A 20,039-nucleotide genomic window follows, 5' to 3' on the forward strand; every position below is an offset into this window, starting at 1 on the left:
CAGGTCCTAGGTGGTCATAAAGACGTTTATATGGTTCAGGCATCCTTTACACCAGGGCTGCCATGCTGCTGATGCCAGGGGACTGAATTTAACACAGCCACTAAGAGATGCTGATTACACTTGGCTCTGAATGTTTGGGCCTGGCAATTCCCAAGGACCTTGCCTGTGTCCTGTGAAGTTTCAGTAAGATAGGAAAATTTGATACGATCCTTGTAGAGTGCCTATGAAATCCTGCTCCTCAGCAAGTTTCTCATGTCTGCACATGTCTCGTAGAGCAGATGATATGGATTGCACAATTTTTCAAGTGACCATAGAAAAACTAAAGTCCCGCAGGATCTTTGACCCTTTAAATATCAATGAAATACCTTGGCATAAATATGAAGTTGAAAAAGTATATTCGATAGCCAGTGATAGCTGCCTTTCTTTCAAATTGTGGAGGAGAGGCTTGAACTGAGAGCTTGCTTTAAAAAAAATTAAAAAAATCAAATGAACCATAGCTATATTAGTAAACTTGCATCAAAGCGTTTGTGTTGAAACAAATTTATAATAAACTAACAAATAAAATAATTCCCAACAAACTCAGACATCGTGACTGTGCTGAGAAGTTGCTAGTGCGGTATTGCTTTGGCTCCTAGGTTAAGGGTTTTAAAATCATTGTTACAAAAATTACAGGAAGGAGACACAACTGTTCAATATCTTACAGCCTGGTCTAAAACACATTTTAACAGCAAGGAAGTAACTATATTAAAAAGCCCAAATTCTGCTCCAGGGACTGCACTGACATTTAGGGATGAAGGCTGGAGCGGTATAAAAGTAGAGATGATTTCAGTGGGGAACTTCAGCGGTTAGTCACAGAGAATTGAAAACACTGTCGTAAACAGTATTCTGTCTCATCTGGTTACAGACAGGACACTTTAGAAGAAAAATTGGAATTGTTGTTTAATGATGTATTCAGGCTAGAATCAAAAAAAAACAACAAAAAACCCCCTAACCCTTTTCTGGTGCTTGTCGCTGGGGAAGCGGGAAGTTTCCAACTTGTCCTAGGGCAGGTTCTGTAAGCGTACCTCCTTCCCTCCCCTCAGTTGCAGTTTGGCTCAGAGCATCTCTTCTGGGTAGCTTTTAAGGGGGGAAAACAGTCTTTCAGTTCTGCTTTTGTACCAGCAGGCTTGCAGGGTGTGCTGGCAGTGGCTGTCTTCATGGCACTGCCATGGTGGGCTGGCTTCTGGTGGTCCTGAGATGCTTGAGCCAGTAAGGCCCTGCTGAAGGTGGGAGTTTTGTCCTCCAGTAGTGCCATTCACCAAACAGATTATTTGAAATAATGTGAAATATTTCTAATTCAAGTTAGAAATGCTAGTTTATGGTTCCCTGGGCAATTCACCAGCTCATATTTCAAATGTACAAATTCTTCTTTAGTGAGTATTTGGCCATGTAAGCAATTATGAGTAGTTGCTTTTAATATTAGCCTGAAGAAATGCCAACATGTGTTATCTGGGAAGTGCAAGCGAGTCTTAAGCATGCTTTGTTTTACACTGGTTTGTGTGAAAAGTGAAATGATGAGAATATTTTCCTCTAGCTTTCTCTGGAGTCCCTCTAATTTCTGCTGACATGTTCATTAAAAATGTGGAAAAGGCGGCTCTTGCTAAATCTTGATTTGAACCTTTTGCGAAGGTCTCCGGTTTTGTTTCCTTCCCCTGTTTGCTACCAGGATGTTTGTATCTAAATGGTTTTCCTGCCTGACTCATCCAACAAAGTTGGTGGCCAGCATTCAGATCTTTGTAGCTTTTTCTAGAGGGGCAAATTCAGGCCACTGAGTGCATCTAGAAACACGGAGCAGGAGGAGCTGCTGAGACCTGGCAGCTTGCTCTGTCTGACTGGAGAATTTGTAAAGTTCACGTATCAAAGGTCCTTGGTGATTTGGGCTTTCAGACTAAAAGGTCAAGAAAGTGCTTCGTGATCTTCAGAAATAAAATTCTAACCAGGCAAAAAAAAAGACAATCCTCTCCCCCCAATCCTGTTTATGAGATGAAAAATGAGTTGTTGGCATTTGTTTCATCTGAGAGCTCTGATGTGGCCTGCTTATATTCAGCATAGCTAGATAATACTGTTAATTCTGCTTTTACACTGTTACATTTTGTAAGATTTCCTTTTATCAGCTCCTCTCCATTTTCTTGTCCTACTGCCAAATCCAAGAGCATCTGAATTTTGCTCACGAGCAGTAATGTTGCAAATACTGGATTGTGATCTTACCAGAGAAATCAGATGAGGAGGTGGGGAGAAGCTCTCTGCACAGAATGTTTCACCTGTACAGATACATGGGAGTGAAGCAACTTTTGGAAAGGTCACACAGGGAACTGAGAGGACAGCACAACATTACGGGTGCTTGGCTTTGGACACCGAAGAATTTCATTTGCTTTGAAAATTGTCTCTGCACTGCTGGTTGCGTTCAGAGGCAAAATTCCACTCTAGCCAAACACCTTGCAGTAAAGGTGGCCACAGGAGATTTTCAGCATTTAGGTAATTAAAATTATTGTAGATTACTCAAGCAAATTGTCAAGAAGCGGGTCATGGAATCATAGCATCATTAAGGCTGGAAAAGCCCTCCAGGATCATCTGGTCCAGCCACCCCCTACCACCAATATTACCCACTAAACCATGTCCCTAGGTACATGTGCTGGGACCATGTCAGGTCCTTCCTGGCTTTGTGGATAAACTGAGCTGTTAACTCCTACAAAAGGCAGTGTAACAATTTGTTTATTTCAGAGGAAACTCCTTTTTTGCACTAGTTTAAGGGAGAAGTGCATGAAAAGGAACTACTTATTGTGAGCAGGCCTAGTAGATAACAAAAGCTTAGCAGGATAAATGCAAGCAGCAGAACTGCGAGTTGTAATTGATCCTTGAAATGGGACGGAATGGATTCCCATACAATTCCTCCATGAAGTCTTTAAGATCTGAATGTGTCTGGAGAGGCAGCATGTTTTATTAATTTCCTTTAGAAGTTCTGGGTTAGCATCTTATGTTGCATTTGGAAAGAGAAATTACAAAACTAAAGCAGAAAAATCACTGGTGACTGTTAAAATGAATTATGTAATTAGTAATGATATGTCCTGTGCCCTGTCTGGTTTTAATTTTGCTTCCAAACTAAAAATCCAGTGAATCTTGTTTTCATGGAAGGAAACAGATGCCTGGGCAATTTAGAACAGATGCAAGGTTAATGTAGAGGTACCTCTACCAGTATCAGTGGTCACTGTCAATATAAAACCCTAGTCTCTTTGTTTAAAAAAAAAAAGGGACCAAAAAAAAAAGGTGCTGACTCTTGTCAGCGTCTGTGGTTTTCTAATCATGTTTTCCTATTTTCTTTAAAGTTTCTTCCAACTCCAACAGCAGAAATGCCCGCTGTAGTGGATAATGTAAAATTGTTACAGCATTTGCCATGGATCAGAACTAGAAGAGGAGGGGGAAAAAAGTCTTCTAAGCAGAGTTTTTCAGTGCTGTTTTTAATAACACTTTAAAAAGATGGTTAAAAAAAAAAAAAAAAGTATAGTGCTTAAAATCAACTCTGTTTCTTTAGGGAAGTTAAAGCCAGAAGAGTACAAAAATGAGGAACCACTTACATAAGTCATAATTTCATTTATGCTTGCTCTGCTTTTTCTAATTCCATTTTGAGGACAAAGAAAACTCGGTACTCTGCTAGTTGATGTTAATTTTGTGTTCTTTTCTTTTATTGCTATACCGGCAGTAACATCAGCACCTTTATTTAAAGAGCAATACTTCTGAACTAACAAAATCCAGGGGTAGAACTTACACCTTCGAGCTGCCGCGTGCCACTGTGCTGGTTTGCTTTTCCTCTCTTCGCTCGGAGACTGGGCTGGGAGTTGGGATGCAGATCCCGCTGTCGCTACCCAAGCCCCAGCCTCCCGGCAGCCCCGTAAGGCACAGTGGAGAGGGATTTTTGTGGTTTCCTTCTTAGTGGAAGTTGTTGACTTCATTACGATGGCATTTGATTTCCATTGCACCAGTTACCGTTTCCCCTTACCACCTTGTCCTGCCTGTGTGATGCCCTGCGCCCTCTTCCCCCAGTGCTTGGTGGTTGGGCTGCCTGAGTGACTGTTACTTGGTTTGTTCTGTGAGCGAGCAGAAATAGCAAACCCAAACCACCCCTTTTCACCTGCTGTGCTCCCCGCCCGTAGGAATACTCGTTATTGTATGCAAGTTTGTGTGTGTGTCTGCCGAGAGCGGGGTGTTGGGTGGGTGGGGTCGGTAAAGCTGAGGTTTATTCCAGCAGAGATATTTTCTGACCTGACGTCTTTAAGCTAGCCTTTAAAAATACGAGATGTAAATATTATGAGAGTGCTAAACCCTACTAATACTCACCTAGTATCTAACAAGCTTCCACTTTGCACTTAAAGGTTCGTTAAGCGCCAAGCTGTCTTTTGCTGTAGAAGCAGTAAACGCAGGTGCTGTGCTAGTCTCCACCGTAACGGATGTGTTTTCTTTTGCTGACTCACCAGCAGACACAGTCTTTGTATATTCACAAAGAACTCATGAAGAGGACTTTAGGGACACCCACGTGTGCCATTGAGGCTAGGGAATATGTTGTAAGTCCGCGTATGGTGTGATCAGCCCATACCGTCGCTGCACAGTCGCTAACCCCACTTACAACGCCGCTAGAGTGTGCTTTGGAAATGTGCTTTGTCAAAGATAAATGGCAAACTGCAACCTTGGTGAGAGGCAAGTTGCAGCTTACTGTGTTGTGTGCAGGAAGATTTGTCTGCTAGTCCTGGAAATGCTGAAATTGGCAGAATTAAAGCAGCCGGACCTGTGAAATTCAGACTACAGTGGGAACAGCTTTAAGTGTGCGTGGCTGTAAAAGAAATAACTAAAAAAAAATAAATTGGTTAAGCTTGTAGGCTTACCCAACCTGCTTTTACAACTCAGTTGTTCTGGGTAAAAAGAACTACAGGTGGGTTCCATGCGTTTATTCTGAATTATTTTATGAGTGCAGTCTGGAGCAGCAGGAGCCAACCCCTGATTCACAGCAGTGCGGTGACACGTTCTTTACCTTGGTAGAGTGCTCTGAAAAGCTTTCTGAAGCTTCCCCGAGCTCTCTCTAATGATGATAGTTCATGGAATCAGTACTTGTGACCTCTAAATCTGATACCCAGATAAAGCATTGTATAGGGCAGATTGCTACAGGAGCACTAAAAAAAGAAAATTTCCTCTAGGAAGCGCAGTGCTTTATTTCAACCCTGTTTTTTGTAAGTGAGGTTAGTGTCTGTGACTGTCCAATAACACATGGACTTGCTGGCTTTCATGCTCTCATGTGTTATTGAAGCTTGTGGCTCTTAGGCTCTTCATCTTTTCCCTGCAAGACTAAGCTAGACGTGGTTTAAATTGACAACTTGAAACAGATTTGTGTATTTTATAGCAATGCAATTTATTTGATCGTTTGGAGGGAAAAATGCTCCGGTTCTTCCAGGAGCTGTAAGCGAGTTTCTAGCTTTGAAAACCCAACTGAGTGGGCAAAAGTAATTACTTAGTGAATGTTTAATGCAGATTTATTTTGTCTGCTTATATTTGCTTATAGCAATTGAATCGCTGTCATGTAAAATCACCAATGCATTTCAAAAATGGAAAACGGACTATGACTTATTTCAGCATTTCACTGTTTACAGTCCATGAGCTGCTTTGTTATTTGTACTGGTTGTAACAAGCCCCGATGTGGTCTTTTTGGAAATGCTTTTAATAAGTTCTCTATTTTTGTCATACTTAACAGTGTACGAATTTGGCATACAGTGTCTGTAATCACTTTCAAATTTGCTGAATGCACAGTGAAAGACTAGTCTTGATGCAGATGGTTCCTCGCAGTAGCGTAGTGCCTTTAGAGTGAGTAGTGTGTAGAAACTAGCGCATGTAGCCTACATTTGTGCCTTTGATAGAGCGCTTCATAGGTAAATATTTCTTCCGCACCATAAGTCTTGTCTGTATCTCTATGTACGAGGATCTCAGTTTGTGCTGATCACGTCTATGCTAAAGTTCACAGGAACGCTAAAGCAATTACACAAACCAAAGCTGCCTCCGCTGAATTTCTTCAGCAACATGTTGTAGCTCATTTTCTCTTCTTCTGTGATTTATTCTCTCAAACGGATTAGTTGTGTTTGGTTTTTCAGTGGCCTCTTAGCTAAGAGAGTAAATTTCTTCACTGCACTGTGAGTGTCAAGTGTTTACATACTAGAAGAATGAACTTCAGAGGGAAGTTTAACTGCTGCATTGTCAGTTCAAAGGGATTTCACTATTTAAGACCATATATTTTCCTTGAACGGTTGGTGTATATCACTGTATAAATTTTAACTAGTGATAATTATTCTATTTGAAAATCCTGTATTTGCTAGGCATGCTGTCAAAAACACCATAGATGTAGAGCTACCTTTATCTTAAATCTGCTAAAAAAAAATACAAAATAAAAACTGGAGCATCTGATTCTGAGAGCACCATATCTGGGAGCTCTCAGTGGTAATAATTACAGAGAACTCTTGAAAAGAACATGCAGAAGTCTGACGATATGCTCATCACCTAGATCAAGAGGCATTTCCCTGTTTTCACTTTTCAGCTGTCTTTAACATACAGCACACACATTTATGCACTTCAGTTTGTTGCATGGATTGAGCATTTCACGACTGTCCCCAGAGATCTGGTAGCACAGTCACAGTGCAGGTTACTGGAAGAGGAGGCTGGATGCAGGTTTGATTTTCCCTTTAAAATCTGGGTTTGTATCGTGAATAGCAGTCAGCTTGTGCTCCTTGGCATGGAGCAGAAAGGCGCTGTGACACTGAGGCTCCCTATCTCTTGGAAAACGTCACGAATAGCAGCTGTCATAACATCTTGCAACACTGGAAGAGGGCTTTGGTAATTTTGGTGGTTGCCTGCCCAAGCACATTTGTCCACCTGTCACTTTGAGGCCCTGCAGCACTGTTGAGAGCTGGACGTGTAAGTGATGTAGGACAGAGGCGAGCTGTGCTGCTGTGAAGGCTTTTTAAGCGTGTACACTTCACTTTTTGCAGTCTCTTTTCTTTCCCAGAGTAAGTAAAAGATAATGTTTTGGCCCTGTACCAGGAAACGTGTTAACCTTTGAAAAATTAGATCATGTAAATCATTTAAGGGGCTTGAATAATGTCGGACTGGGCTGTCATTGAATCGATTTGGTATAAAGAGAAGGGATTCTTTTTTTTCCTTGTTCTTGGTCCTGACCTTGTCTGACCGTGTGGCCAAAATAAATTTGAGATGATGAGTGTCTGTGTTTGAATTGTTCAAGAACATGAAATGGCTTAAGAGACTGCCCGGATGGCGCTGTCCCCAGTAAATAGGGATATTTGGCCACGGGCCTGAGAGTGAGGCTCTGGCTCCTGGAAGTGCCTGGAGATGGCACCGTGCAGCAGGAGGCTGAGCAATAGCACCTTGCCTCTTCATGGCGTTTTGGCCAGGCATCATCATCCCCTTCTCTTGCATAAAGCAGCTGATGCTTGTGACTGCGTTTCAACATTTTTGATCTAAAGCAACTTGCATACATTTGCAAGTTCAGAGGGCTTTTTCTACTTCAAAGTTGTTGCGTTAATGAGAGAATCACTGTGGTAGCTGCTGTAAATGAGCCAGGCCAGGGCAGATTTTCACCTGCAGTACTGAAGCACACACGCAGAGGTACGACAAACACTTCCATCCCTGCTCCTGGCGAGGAAATGGCAGCTGGCTGGTAATGCTGGGCCCTCTTGTGAACTTTTGCACAGATCTGTTAGCGTTACCCATTTTGCGTTCCAACAGCAAGGGGAGTATGTGTCATTGTATTGTAACGTCAGCCTGGAAAAGTTCCTCTTCTACTGATGCACTGTTGTTTTTTCTCTTTTTCCCCCCACCCTGTATCTCTCCAATTTTTACATGAAGCTTTCTCTCAAGCTGGTAAGCACATTTACAGCATGCCTGTCCTGTGTTTTAATCACAATTTTCTGTGTGTGTTAATGTGCACTGTGCCACATGTGACATGACACTGAAATTGTTAAATTTGTTTCTTCTTTGTGTTTGCTTTTTTTTTTTTTGATGTTTATCAGATAACTCTGAATACACAGGTCTGGAGTCTAATAGAGGTGATCGGAACTCAGTCTTTCTAATAAGTTGCTAAAAAAAATTAACTCTAATATCTAGTTTAGCTTTCATTTTTGTAATCTAGGGCTACGAAAATGTAGAAAAACAGTATCAAGTAATTCTGCTACTGTATAAGTATAAATTAAAACATTAAGAGAAATAAAGGTGTCTATATTTGGACCCTTTTCAGAGAGAAATGCATGCATTTTGTTTAACTGTAACATAGCTGCAAAGTTTACTTTCCGTGTCCAGGTATTACTGGAAATCTGCATCACCGCCTACATTTTACAGCCCTATGTAGTCCTTCCGAATAACTAATAATGATATTAATTACAGTTCTGTAAACCTTAACCAACAAGGTTAACTCAGTCTGATTTGAACTTGCAAATTATGTGTACAAATCCTAAATTCTATCTCGGATGCAGCTGCGAAGGTTGCTTGAACTACGGTAAGCTAATGTTACTGGGTTGGAAAGGGAACGGGTGAGCCTCATGGGGAAAGCAAATTGGGTGCTCAGCTTTACATTCAAGGTACTGTACTGCTTGAGATATTCCACGCCTTGATGTTCCTGATAGCTTGTGGAGATTCCTTTGCCTTTGATGATCCCAGTCACAAGGGGAATGTGACTGGTTTGCTGACCCACTTGGCGCAAGCATGCCAGAGCCACAAATGACTGGTTGCAATTTCAGGGAGCTTCCGAGGATCCCCAGTAGCTCCTGAACTGCATTAGCTTCAAAGTTTTCTTGTTCCTCACCAGTCAGTGCCTTTAGGTGCACTCTGCCTCTTCCTCCTCTCCTCCCTGCATACACCTTGTTCATGGATGCATCATTTTGGACCTGTTCTGTTCGTAGCAGCTTATTCTGAGGAAAGGGCTGTGCGCTGAGAGCTGCCTGCTGTAGCTCTGGTATGTCTCCGGAGGTTTCAAGCCCTGCTGCTGCACTGTGCACCACAGCGGCTCGCTTTGGCTTCACTGCAGTATTGCTTCCCTGAAGACCTGTGGTAGGCCTGAGGGATGATGGAGATCCCTAGCTTACTTGCAAACCTTCTTCTTTTGGCTGTTGCCATCCGCTGGCCTATTAGCCCAAAGGGTTTATACCAAGAATTTCCATTTGTTGTTTTCCTGGCCACAAAGTCATCGTGCTGTGTAGCTGAGCCAAGCCTTAGTGAGTAGGAACACATCCTCCCCAAACAAATGCCTGACCTGGCCTTTCCCCAAGAACTACACAAACCAAAAAGATGTGCGTTTCTAGAAAACACAGGCAGTGCTTACTACTAAAGAGATAGCCCAGGTGTCTTTTGCTTGAGAGCATGAAATGTGCCCAGCATGTGCAAAAATTGCTCCTTGACTCTTTTCTGCTAGAAGAGGATCTGTAGCTTCTGTTCTGGTGGGAAGTTACCAAGCACGGAATCAAGTCTCAGTGAGTTCACCTGCTCTCAGGCATGCGTTTCCACGCGACACTAGTGCTTTGGTCTGAAGCATTGTCAGCACAGATACGGAATTTAGCCCAGCCTGGAGCTTTTGAGTGAAGCTGAAGCAAAGAATCAAAAATAAAAAAAGCTTTTCCAAATTGGTTTGACTAAGTCTAGTATAACGGGGGATATTGTCAAGCATCTCAGTGTCTTCTGGATAGAATTGAGTAGAACACCTTAAAAACATTTCTTTTAACTACTCATTTATGAAGCTATATCCAGATGCTTTGCCTTAAAAACATATGCATGGCTTTAGTGTGCAGATAAACTGTTTTAATATATTTTACAGTTAACGTGACGGGGGGAGGGTTACTATGAAGCAAAATGCTATCAACATTAAAGAACTAATTAAAGTACAGCTTTCCTGTACCATGAGCAGCCAGTAATGCGAGCAGTAATTCAGAACTGCAAGGACTGCAAATGACACAAGTTTTAGAATGAGTCTGGCTTATTTAGTTGTTTCCCTCATTTATTTTAAATTTGCTTTCCCATTGTATCATAAAATGGAATTTTAGGAGTTTGTTACACAGAAGATCTGTGGCTTTGATTTAGCTGCATGTGCTGTCTTGTACTGAACATTTCATTAGGCTCTGCTCTGCTTTCTTGCAATTACTAGAGCAGAAGAGGAGGAGATTAGCTCTCTGTAGTGCTCCATCCCTCTGACACCTGCACACTTTCTTTATAGATACCATATCCTGTGAACGCAGAAGAGAGTGCCCTGTCTCAGAGGGCACACTCAGTGCAGAGCCAAAGGGGTCTAATGGGCAGCTTTTGTGGCCAAGTGTCCACTAAATCACTTTTCTCTCAGAGAAACATTTGGCATTTGAGTAAAACTAATGTTGTAACTTTGCTCACCAGCTTTCAGTAAGCTCCTGAGCTATTGAATTGCATTACTCAGCTTTGTGGTTTTTCCCTTCTGTCTCGCACATGCCAGTATTCCCTCTTAGAAATGGCATGTGGAATGAGCAGAAACCAAGACAAGAAAAACCTTTACAAATTGTAGATTACATGAAAGAAACTCATTCTTTGACAATGCAGCTAGTTATCATTGAAATGTGTTTGTTATAGCTCACCCAAACTTTCCTCCTTGCCTTCTTAAAAGCCAAAAACTGTTGGTACTTTGATGAAAATAGTGAGGGCACATTTTATGGAAAGTCTACCTGCTGTATCACATTGGGACAATCAAGAATAGGCATAGCAGTCTGAGGGCAGAAAAGGGGGGTTTAAAGTAGAATCACACAAGGGGAACCACTGTGGTCTTCCATTTTTTTCCTTGAATTATGACTTCAATCTATTTGAAGTGGCTTTGATAAAATTCCTGATTGCTATGCCAATAGAAGTAAGAAAGGAAATACTGAGGCTTGGACGTGAAACGTGGATTCCAGACAGTGTGCAACGTGCTCTTAAATTGTATAACCCCGGATTAAGTGCTTCTGTTACCTTCCTGTGTTCAGGAGAGTCCTGACATAAGTTAAGCACATTGGTCCAACCCTCAGACTATGTAGAGCAAGCCAGCAATTAGTAGTGGGCACAAGAAGCATGACTATGACACAGGAGTAGAAGCTAGCGACTGCTCGAAAGGGTTGCTGTCTGTAGAAGAGTAGGGAAAGACAGGGATAACAAACATTCCATTAGACTGGAACTCTGTTAAAATCTGCTATTAAATGTGGATAAAAATGGGTTTTCAGCTTTGCCGTTGAATTCTGGCATTCTTTAGTTGCTGATCTCCAATAGCCATTTGGTAGGAAAGTGGGATGAGGTCCAGGGATTAGTAGTTAGGCACTCAGATTCCTAGCCATTTAGGGACTGATAAGTTCTAGTACAAGCAATAACAATGCTTCAGACCATTCATTGTGTTTTTTTCACAGATTTTTGTGAGATACTGTCAAAATGCAATCCTGAAATGATTCTTTTAGATCCTGATTTTTTCTTTTTTCCCCCATTCCAATCTGCAGGGAGCTGGGCCAGAAGACTTCAGCAATCTCCCACCTGAGCAAAGAAGAAAGAAGCTTCAGCAGAAAGTCGATGAACTAAATAGAGACATTCAGAAGGAAATGGATCAAAGGTAAGCCAACGCCCCCCAATGAAAAATGAAATAGGTGGTCTTATACAGCAGACCTGAAACAACTGAAAAGTAAGAGCAAGGTTCTAGGGTTTTCTAAGGTGCTATTCCAAGAAAAGGCACAGAGGTTACATATTGCGAAAAATGGGAATTAGATATGCGATAACTGCAAACAATTTTTCCTTCTTTGTGGAGATTCTGTCTTGGCTCTTTGCAGCAGAGTAGTAGCAGTTTAGTCACGACCTAGACAAAGATCAGTGTTAGATACACAATTTTGTACACAGTTTTTGGCTGATGTGATCTGGTACTGGGGGTGGGTGATGGCGGTGTAGTTTCTGTTTTGTTTGTTTGTTTATTTTAGGTAAGTACAGGGTGTAAGTACATTCTCAATCAGGAGCACAATCAGACCTCTCAGCACTTAGCAGGTCAGCTATAAACATATGATGGGCAAAGGTGGGCATGGGTAGATCCCAACAAAAGAGGCTTTTATGAGCGTGATAACATCGTCAGAAGTGCAGATTGATTGGTCTGCTACTCTGGTCTGTAGCATACATTTCCTGGAAGCAGAAAAGATGAGTCCTGTGCTTTTGTGGATGTTTTCTCTACAAGGCTTTGTTTATCATTGTGGTTGAGAACAAGACCATTTTAGTTACACACTTTTTATTGATTCTGGCAGCTTGTATTTGTTGCTTCCAGTGATTGCTGGTATTCTGGCTCCTGCAGTTGCATTAAAGATTCAGCATGCTCTGTTTGTAGGAGACAAATTTTTTCTTCTCTGAATGATTTTAAGACTCAGCCTCACATTAGTCCATCCCAAAATACTGCTTTGCATTTGCGAAGATATGCCTACGTTTTCTGCTGTTTTGCTTTGAAGATCCTATTTACGTTGGTTTGGTAACCCAGACTATCTCTTTTACATTTTATATCATAAAAGAGAAAGGAAGACTGCACGTGGTTATATTACTTCCATAGCATTTTTCCCTCTGTGATAACTTAATGTTTGTTTCTGTATGTACTTTCCTTTCTGCTCTGTATCGATTCTGAGGTAACCCAATATTAAAACCTGATATGAAATCAGAGCAGAATGAAGCAATTTTAAAATGAAGATAGTAAACAATTGAGGAAGTAGCACCAGCAGTTAAGCAAGAGTTAAAAAAATTAAAATCATCATGACTCATAGGTTTGCAATATTGTCCCTTAGGGCTTCAACCACAGAGCAGTCCCGCTTCCTTGCCACCCACTCTTTTTCTCATTTTCTCTACACACAAAGCAAAAGCAGGCACAGGATTGCAATTGTCAAGAGTTCGGTGGGAAACTCTAAAATATAAAGAGTGTTAACTTGAGTCGTGGGACTGACATTAACCTTTCTCCCCCCAAGTAATGCCTAGAGAAAAGCTGAATAGCTGTGCCAGTAATACAGGAAATTGGCTCGTAAGTCAGCCATCTCTCAGCTCTGAAACGTTAATCATGCAGATAACTTTTTTCCTTAAGTTCAGCTTCAGCTTGCCTCACGTCAAAGGCAGCACATTGCTGTCAGTGAAAGCTCCGCAGGCTTCCCTAAGGGATCTCATGCATGTACTACATTCATGTTGGTAAATTCATCATAGTAGGCCCTAAAATTAACAACTCTGAAACCCAAGGCATTTGGCATCTGGGTTGATATGAAACACAGCCCCCAGAAACAGTCTAGTAAAAATAATGTATAACTTAACAGGATGCAGGGTCGCATTATGTGGCCTAAGGTCCATCTGTTGCTATGCTGTGACACATGCAAACCATCTGGATTTCGCTTCATTTTAAGCAGTGTGAAATAAATATCTTACAAATGATTTGCATTGCAAAGGACAAAATCCAACAAGCAAGGTAGGAATTCCTGGTTATCACTCCGTTTTTGTTATTAATACATCCATCTCCAGCTCTTCGTCCTAGCTTCTCAATTGGATTTCAGCCTGTGATGGAGGAGAATGATGCAATTGTTTGTCATACCCCCTCGAGATTGCCACCCCACCCTTTAGGCTGGCAAGTGGAAATCATAGTACTAAGTAAAACAGTGTGTCAGGCTAAAAGTCAATACCAAATTCATTCTTTTGCCTTGCAAAAGGCAATTATCCAAGCGTCCAGTCACATCCCTGCTGAGGTTCTTCATGTGGGCCACATGGAGCTTGAGTCATTTGGTCTCAATGCAGTGTGTGCTTGTAGCAGTGCAGTACATCTGTGTGGCCAAACGGTTCTCTGGTGATGTTCCAGCTGCCAGCCTTGCTCATGTAAAAAACCCTGTGCTGGTTGTAGAGTAAGAAGCTCCTTTTAATGTAAGGACTGAAGAGTTAGGCTTGTGGACAGTGCCTCTCATTACCTTGTAGGTAAAGGTGTCACAGACGCTTTTTTTTTTTTTTTCCTTCCACCTCTGACAATGTGAATTCTTTTGGTGAGTGATTTTGCTGTCACTTTTTGATGGTTGGTTCTATACAAGACAAAAGTCCCTGTCTGGATGTTCCCCATTACCATTTTAACAGATAAGACTTGAACCACAGAGTAAAGAAAAGGCAGTCTATTATCCTTTTGCTTTCCCTCATTTAGAGAAAGAGATTTGCCCCCAGGTGCACTAACATTTATATGCTTTGTTTTTCTTCTCTTTCAGAGATGCCTTAACAAAAATGAAAGACGTGTATATCAAGAACCCACAGATGGGAGATCCAGCAAGTGTGGACCACAGATTAGCAGAACTCGGACAGAACATTGAAAAGCTACGATTAGAAGTTCAGAAATTTGAGGTATGGGAAGAGATACAAGAGTAAATGTACATTAGTGATGCTGGTCTAAGTGAATACGCCTTGCTTCGGTGGAAAGTAGCTCAGCACATGCTCGATTCTAAGCAGGTGCTTCAGTGCATTTCTAGATAGAGATGTATTGAAGCATTTTCTCCCTATGTATGGGGAAGTGCTACTTAAGCACTTAAGTTAATTGAGATCTTTCAGCCTATTTGTGTAACATAAATATGTACCATCTCTTATGATTGTCAGCCAACTTGCATGCTCTTTAATTTGCCACAGAAAACAAGCTATGCTAAGTAGAGAATAAGAGAAACTGTAGCACTCTCTGGACTGCTCAGAGGGGTTTGGATGCTTATTTAATTAAATAATCTGAAGCATCATGTTACAGATGTCTGTGGAAAATCAGAGGAATGTAAATGTGAAGTACTGTTTAAAGTCTTAACAGCAAGACAGAAGCCATCAGAAGAAATACATTTTAAGGAACAGTCTGCCATTAACAGAAGGCTTCTTAGAGATGCAAAATCTCAAGAGTATGAGAAATATTTAGAATATAAGAAGCAATTATAAGTGTATCCCATTATAATTACACCGGAAGGATTATAGGACTGAGGAAAGGTTGCACTCTCTAAGTTAGGCTATGAACATAAAAAGATATAAAGCTCATTAATTTTAGATGTTTCTTGCAGTCGTTGGCTTTACTATCCATTGCTTGCTTAGCCATCTGAAAATCACTGGCTCTTTTTTTCTCCCCAGATTACTCCTCTTGCATTCAGCAGTCACTAAGACTGCTGCGTGTCTGATGTTATTGAGACTACTTAAACTGCCACATATCTTCGTACTTTATTGTGACGAGAGCAGCAGCATGTCCAAACAGCTATTAACTGCTCCTCTTAACTCGATGTTTTCAGCACCCAGCGTCACAAAAGAATCAAGTTTTCAGTAAGCGTGTTTTGTGGCAAGACCATGAGTTTTAATAAATGTTGAACATACAGAATCTATTTATACCCAACAACTGCAACTCAAAAGAAAACTTTTAAATATTTACAATCTGGTTTTAGTTCCGTAGTCTGAATGTCAAACATAACAAAGCAAAGTAAAAACAACATATGTCCCCCTGCAAGTCTAAGCACCGGGGATGTGTGAGACCGCTGCTTTTCCTTCGCAGGGCTGGCTGGCCGAGGTGGAGGGCAGGCTGCCCATGCGGACTGAACAAGCCCGACGGCAGAGCGGGCTGTATGAAGCCCAGAACACCTCAGCAGTAAACAGCTGCGCACAGGACCGGGAGAGGTACAGTATCTGTACAGAGCTGACTTGTTTGGAATGACATTAAACCTGATTTCCAGAGCTTCTTAAACAGGAAAGCTGTTGCTCTGCAGCGTTCAGAAGTTTATTCAATGAGCAGACAAAAGGCAGGCACTCCGTGAAGGGAGTCTTGCTCACTCTTTTTAGCATATAGAAGATTACAACTTGAACAGCTGCTTTTCTAAGTATGATGAAATTTATAATAGCCCCGGTGCTCAGTGCTGTGAAGGCAAGTGAGGTGGATATATTTTACAGCTTTTGAAGAGAAAAATGATTAGTCTTACCCATTGTGTTGTGACAGCTGCTAGTGGTAGCAGCCTGTCCTGAGCACGCTTTGGAATTGCTGAGTGGCTCCAGCTCGAGTTGCTCACCTTGTCTTAAGCATCTGGTAAACAAGCCATCCTCTTTGCTCCCGAGGCTGGTTGCTATAGTTGCTCTGTATTTTCCTCTCTTGAGCAGCCCAGATGGCAGTTACACAGAAGAGCAAAGTCAGGAGACTGAGATGAAAGTACCTGCAACGGATTTTGATGATGAATTTGATGATGAAGAACCACTACCAACCATAGGAACATGTAAAGCTCTCTATACGTTTGAAGGTATTACTCAGCTTTTACTCTTGTTTTGCTTACTGTTTTGTTTGGTTCCTATGACAAGTGGGAAACATCTGTTTAACCCCTTCAGCACTTAAGTAGGCAAAGAAAGGCTGAGTGAGGCTTTGGTGTGATTCTGTTTTGCAGAGGCATCAGGACAATGATTTCCTTTGCATTTTGCAGGGCCTCAGCAAGAAAAAAAAATATCTAGAACTGTGCATCTTATAGTGCCAGGGAGAAATAGGGAATAAAACATCTATTTAAGGCATTTCCTTCCCTCAGTGTGCTTTATCCCATACTTACTGAAGGTCTCCATGAGATTTTTTTGACTGGGATTGCTTGCTGGGAGATAAGCTCTAATCATATTATCACAGGAGCACTATACAAACCGCTGGTGGAAAAATCTGTTATGTTACGTGTTTGGGAGTTCTGCTGCGAGGAGAAATTTGTGTAAGGGTAGCATTATTTAGGATTATGATACTCATTTGAAGTAAGTTCTTAGTGGTACATACATTGCCCTGTAATTTTAGGCTGCCTGTGGTAAATAAACACTCTGGCCTGTGATCACTGCTTTCCAATAGAGCAGCTGTAAAAGCTGGACATTAGCTACACAAAATTTTGTGAGGCTCATGGGTGCTTTTTCTCTGTTGGTGGCAATAGCATTTCCTATGGCAACCCTGATGTTAGGATCACATTTCTCTGGTTCTTCGAGTGTGCTCTCTTGGCTCCAGAATCATGTATGTTCATGCTGCAGTGACACAACAAAGGTGTCAGCACCCTGCCCCTACACGCCATAAGCATCCCCTACTCCATCTATTAATCCTCATTGCACAGGGTAGCCTAAAATCCATGTTATTGTGTCTTTCAGGTCAGAATGAAGGAACAATTTCTGTAGCAGAAGGAGAAATGCTCTATGTAATAGAAGAAGACAAAGGTGATGGGTGGACGCGAATCCGAAGGAATGAAGATGAGGAGGGCTACGTCCCCACGTCGTATGTTGAAGTCTATTTGGACAAAAATGCCAAAGGTGCTATGACTTATATTTAATACCATTATTATTATTACTTTATTTGCTTTCACAGAGATACCCAACCCTGCAACTGCTCTGCGTTGCAGAGAGGGCCTTTTAAAAGTCTGTAAAATGCCACAAAGTGCATTATTTTGTACGTGGACTAATACCGTGTGCTGTACGCAAAACATGCTTTTTATTGATCAGAGGAGGATAGTGTGGTAGAGGGAAAATGCAGCCTTTCCTAGTAGGTGCTTATTCAACTGTCACTGCCATTGCACACCCAACTTAGTGCAGGAAACAGCCGTTTGGAATGATTATTGGCTTTCCTTAGATATCCAGGGGGCATCTCAGAGGTATTCACAAGTCAATTGTTCCAAACTGGTTCAGTGAACCGTTACATAGGAAATATTTAGCTGCTGTTTTGTATCTCAGTGTTGTAGCTTTTCAGAGCTTAATGAGTTCTGGGGACCTTTTGAATTGAAAGCTGTTCATCATTTAGTTAGCCTCCTTGGAAGAGGAAGGAGAGATCTTGCCAGGTGTCTACACGGCACTGTGTCATCCTTAAATCATTGACATTAAGGAAGATCCTCTATTCTTTTCCATCTTAATACATTTCAGAAAATGGTCTTTTGGATGTATTTGCTATTTCAGATGAAATACGGTTATTTCAGATGACCCATAAGAAATGGCTTCATCTTTTGCTCACACACAATCAATGGAGACATGCTGAGTTTAGACTGGGCTATCGTCTGTTTCCTTTTTTGCTTTTGACTCCTCACAAATAGATGTTTTGTGTAAGCAAGCAGAGCGGACAGGGAAATACTGGCTAGAACACATGCTAACATGTAAACGCCTGGTAATATAATACACAAATTATTTTAATCCTGTTCCAAAACAGGACATTTGTTCCAAAACAGTTATTTTTTTTAGTCATTTAACCCTTCAGATTATTGTGTGTCCTAGCCCTTGAAGTTCTGGGTGTGAAGCAAGGTGCCTCCTCCAATTTAAAAGAAAGTTGAACCATTCTTACAGGGGATTGCAGACAGTTGGGAGAGAGTAGAGCTCTCTCTGTAAACAAGCACTATAACTTGATTAGTTCGCTGTTCCTGGATTCAGTATTAAACAGCGCAGTGCCTTGTCTGCTGCAGATGAATGTCGGGGGTCTTGTATTTTGCCATCATACAGTAGTTTTGTTTGTGTTGGCAAGTACAGAGTCAGCTGAGATGCAAAAGAGCGCAGAAAGCTGAGCGCCCCTCTGTCTGCTTTTGTTAACCTTTGAAAGACGGCTGTGGATCGTACGTTTTCCTTCATGTTCAGAACAAGACAGCACAGAATGAGAGGCCCCTTCTTATAATTCCATGTTTTCTCCTTTGGAGATTGACTGCTCTGTGTATGGCAGTAGTTGAAAGCCACATTATTATTTTGCTGGAGAAATTTGCTTTCAGCAGAGTAGGCTGCTTGAAACAGCTAAGCTAGTATGGCATTTAAATTTGTCCCAAGGAACGAACATGGCTCTCCTGCCCAAGATACGTGGTGTGGTTCACATCAGAGGGCAGGTACAGCAAATCACCTACTTATGAGCAGAGCAGTGGGTTGGATAGGAAATGAAACAAAGCATCTCTCTGGGTAGGGTGACAAATTCTGGCACAGTCCTGTTAACTGGAGCAGTGAAACTTTTCTTTAACTTACCCTCCTGAAAAAAGAATATTGCAGGAGCATTACAATACCAGCCAGAAGATAATGTTAGTCTGTTAATGGTATAATGCAAATTACAGCATGAAGCTGAAAGGTCCTAAACAGGCAGTCTGTGCTGGGGGGTAGGTGAGTGCTGCTACCATTGCAGTCACTTCTGCAGCAACAGTGGGGGCATTCCTGATCCCTTAAGTTTTTCCATTAATTTTGCTGGACTTTAAGAACAAAATCAACTGGATGTGTGAATATCTGATGTAAGTTAACTATAATATTTACATCTTTTTTCTCAAATCTCTGCTGAAAAAATTAAATTCCCAAAAAATGTCACAGTAGCAGCATAAAGATTTGTGGGAAATGCTGCTGTGTTTAAAAGTCAAACTTTATTGCAAGTTGAATATTCTCATTTGATATGAATACGTCAGTAGAAGTGACTTATTCAGTCCTTGCATACTTAAAATGGGAACTACAGCTTTCCTGAAAATGTCACTAAGTGCTAAGGCATTTATAACCTTTGGTAATTCTTTCTTGCTTTTGAAAAGATGCTCGAGCAGCTGGTACCTCTAAATGTAGTTGTGTGAAGCGCTAAGAGCGTTTCCACCAACTGAGCACGTTCATGACTCTTGCAGCCAGCAGAATCGATAGCATTGCAGGCCTGCCTGCATGATGAGGCTTTGCCTGTCATGAGCTGCAGGTTCCTGAGAATGGGGTTGTTAAATGCACTGTGAAAAGCCACATGGCAGCTGGTGTGCTTTTCCAGTTAGCTGAAAGCTGTGTTGTCAGGGCTGTAGTGCTACAGCACCTGAGATGGATGGGACAGGTAAGTCGTGTGCTGCAGCCACCCTTCTGACCATAGTCATCATGCAAGCCAGCCTAGGGCTGTGTGTTTCTGCAAATACTTGCATGAGGGCTGCCTGTAAAGTTTACAATACCTCCAGTCAGAGGCTGGTAGCAAACCCTATTGCAAAAAGAACGGTAATGTCTATCTTGTTTTGCCTTTTTTTTTTTTTTTT

At 41.6% G+C, this 20,039-nt stretch overlaps 1 protein-coding gene and 1 long non-coding RNA gene across 30 annotated transcripts in view; one reads left to right on the plus strand and one right to left on the minus strand.

The window, feature by feature from the left end:
- The window catches only part of FNBP1 (formin binding protein 1), a 96,394-nt gene that overhangs the window by 70,678 nt on the left and 5,677 nt on the right, over positions 1 to 20,039 (plus strand). For 10 of the 29 annotated variants that reach the window (XM_072025168.1, XM_072025171.1, XM_072025174.1 and 7 more), the window contains 5 exons: positions 11,556 to 11,665; positions 14,301 to 14,433; positions 15,599 to 15,720; positions 16,195 to 16,331; positions 17,194 to 17,352. In XM_072025168.1, coding sequence (XP_071881269.1) covers positions 11,556 to 11,665; positions 14,301 to 14,433; positions 15,599 to 15,720; positions 16,195 to 16,331; positions 17,194 to 17,352 — 661 coding nt within the window. Of the gene's footprint in view, positions 1 to 4,508; positions 4,596 to 7,932; positions 7,948 to 8,096; positions 8,133 to 11,555; positions 11,666 to 14,300; positions 14,434 to 15,598; positions 15,721 to 16,191; positions 16,332 to 17,193 lie in introns of all 29 variants that reach the window. The other 19 variants (XM_072025167.1, XM_005013226.6, XM_021267933.4 and 16 more) reach the window with 10 other exon arrangements.
- Positions 15,382 to 16,246, minus strand: LOC110351604 (uncharacterized). Its single transcript, XR_002399241.4, has 2 exons — positions 16,107 to 16,246; positions 15,382 to 15,956 (listed from the first exon to the last, which is right to left on the minus strand). It is a non-coding gene; the product is annotated as an uncharacterized lncRNA (long non-coding RNA).

Source organism: Anas platyrhynchos, chromosome 18 (assembly GCF_047663525.1).
Source record: "Anas platyrhynchos isolate ZD024472 breed Pekin duck chromosome 18, IASCAAS_PekinDuck_T2T, whole genome shotgun sequence".
NCBI lineage: Eukaryota > Metazoa > Chordata > Aves > Anseriformes > Anatidae > Anas > Anas platyrhynchos.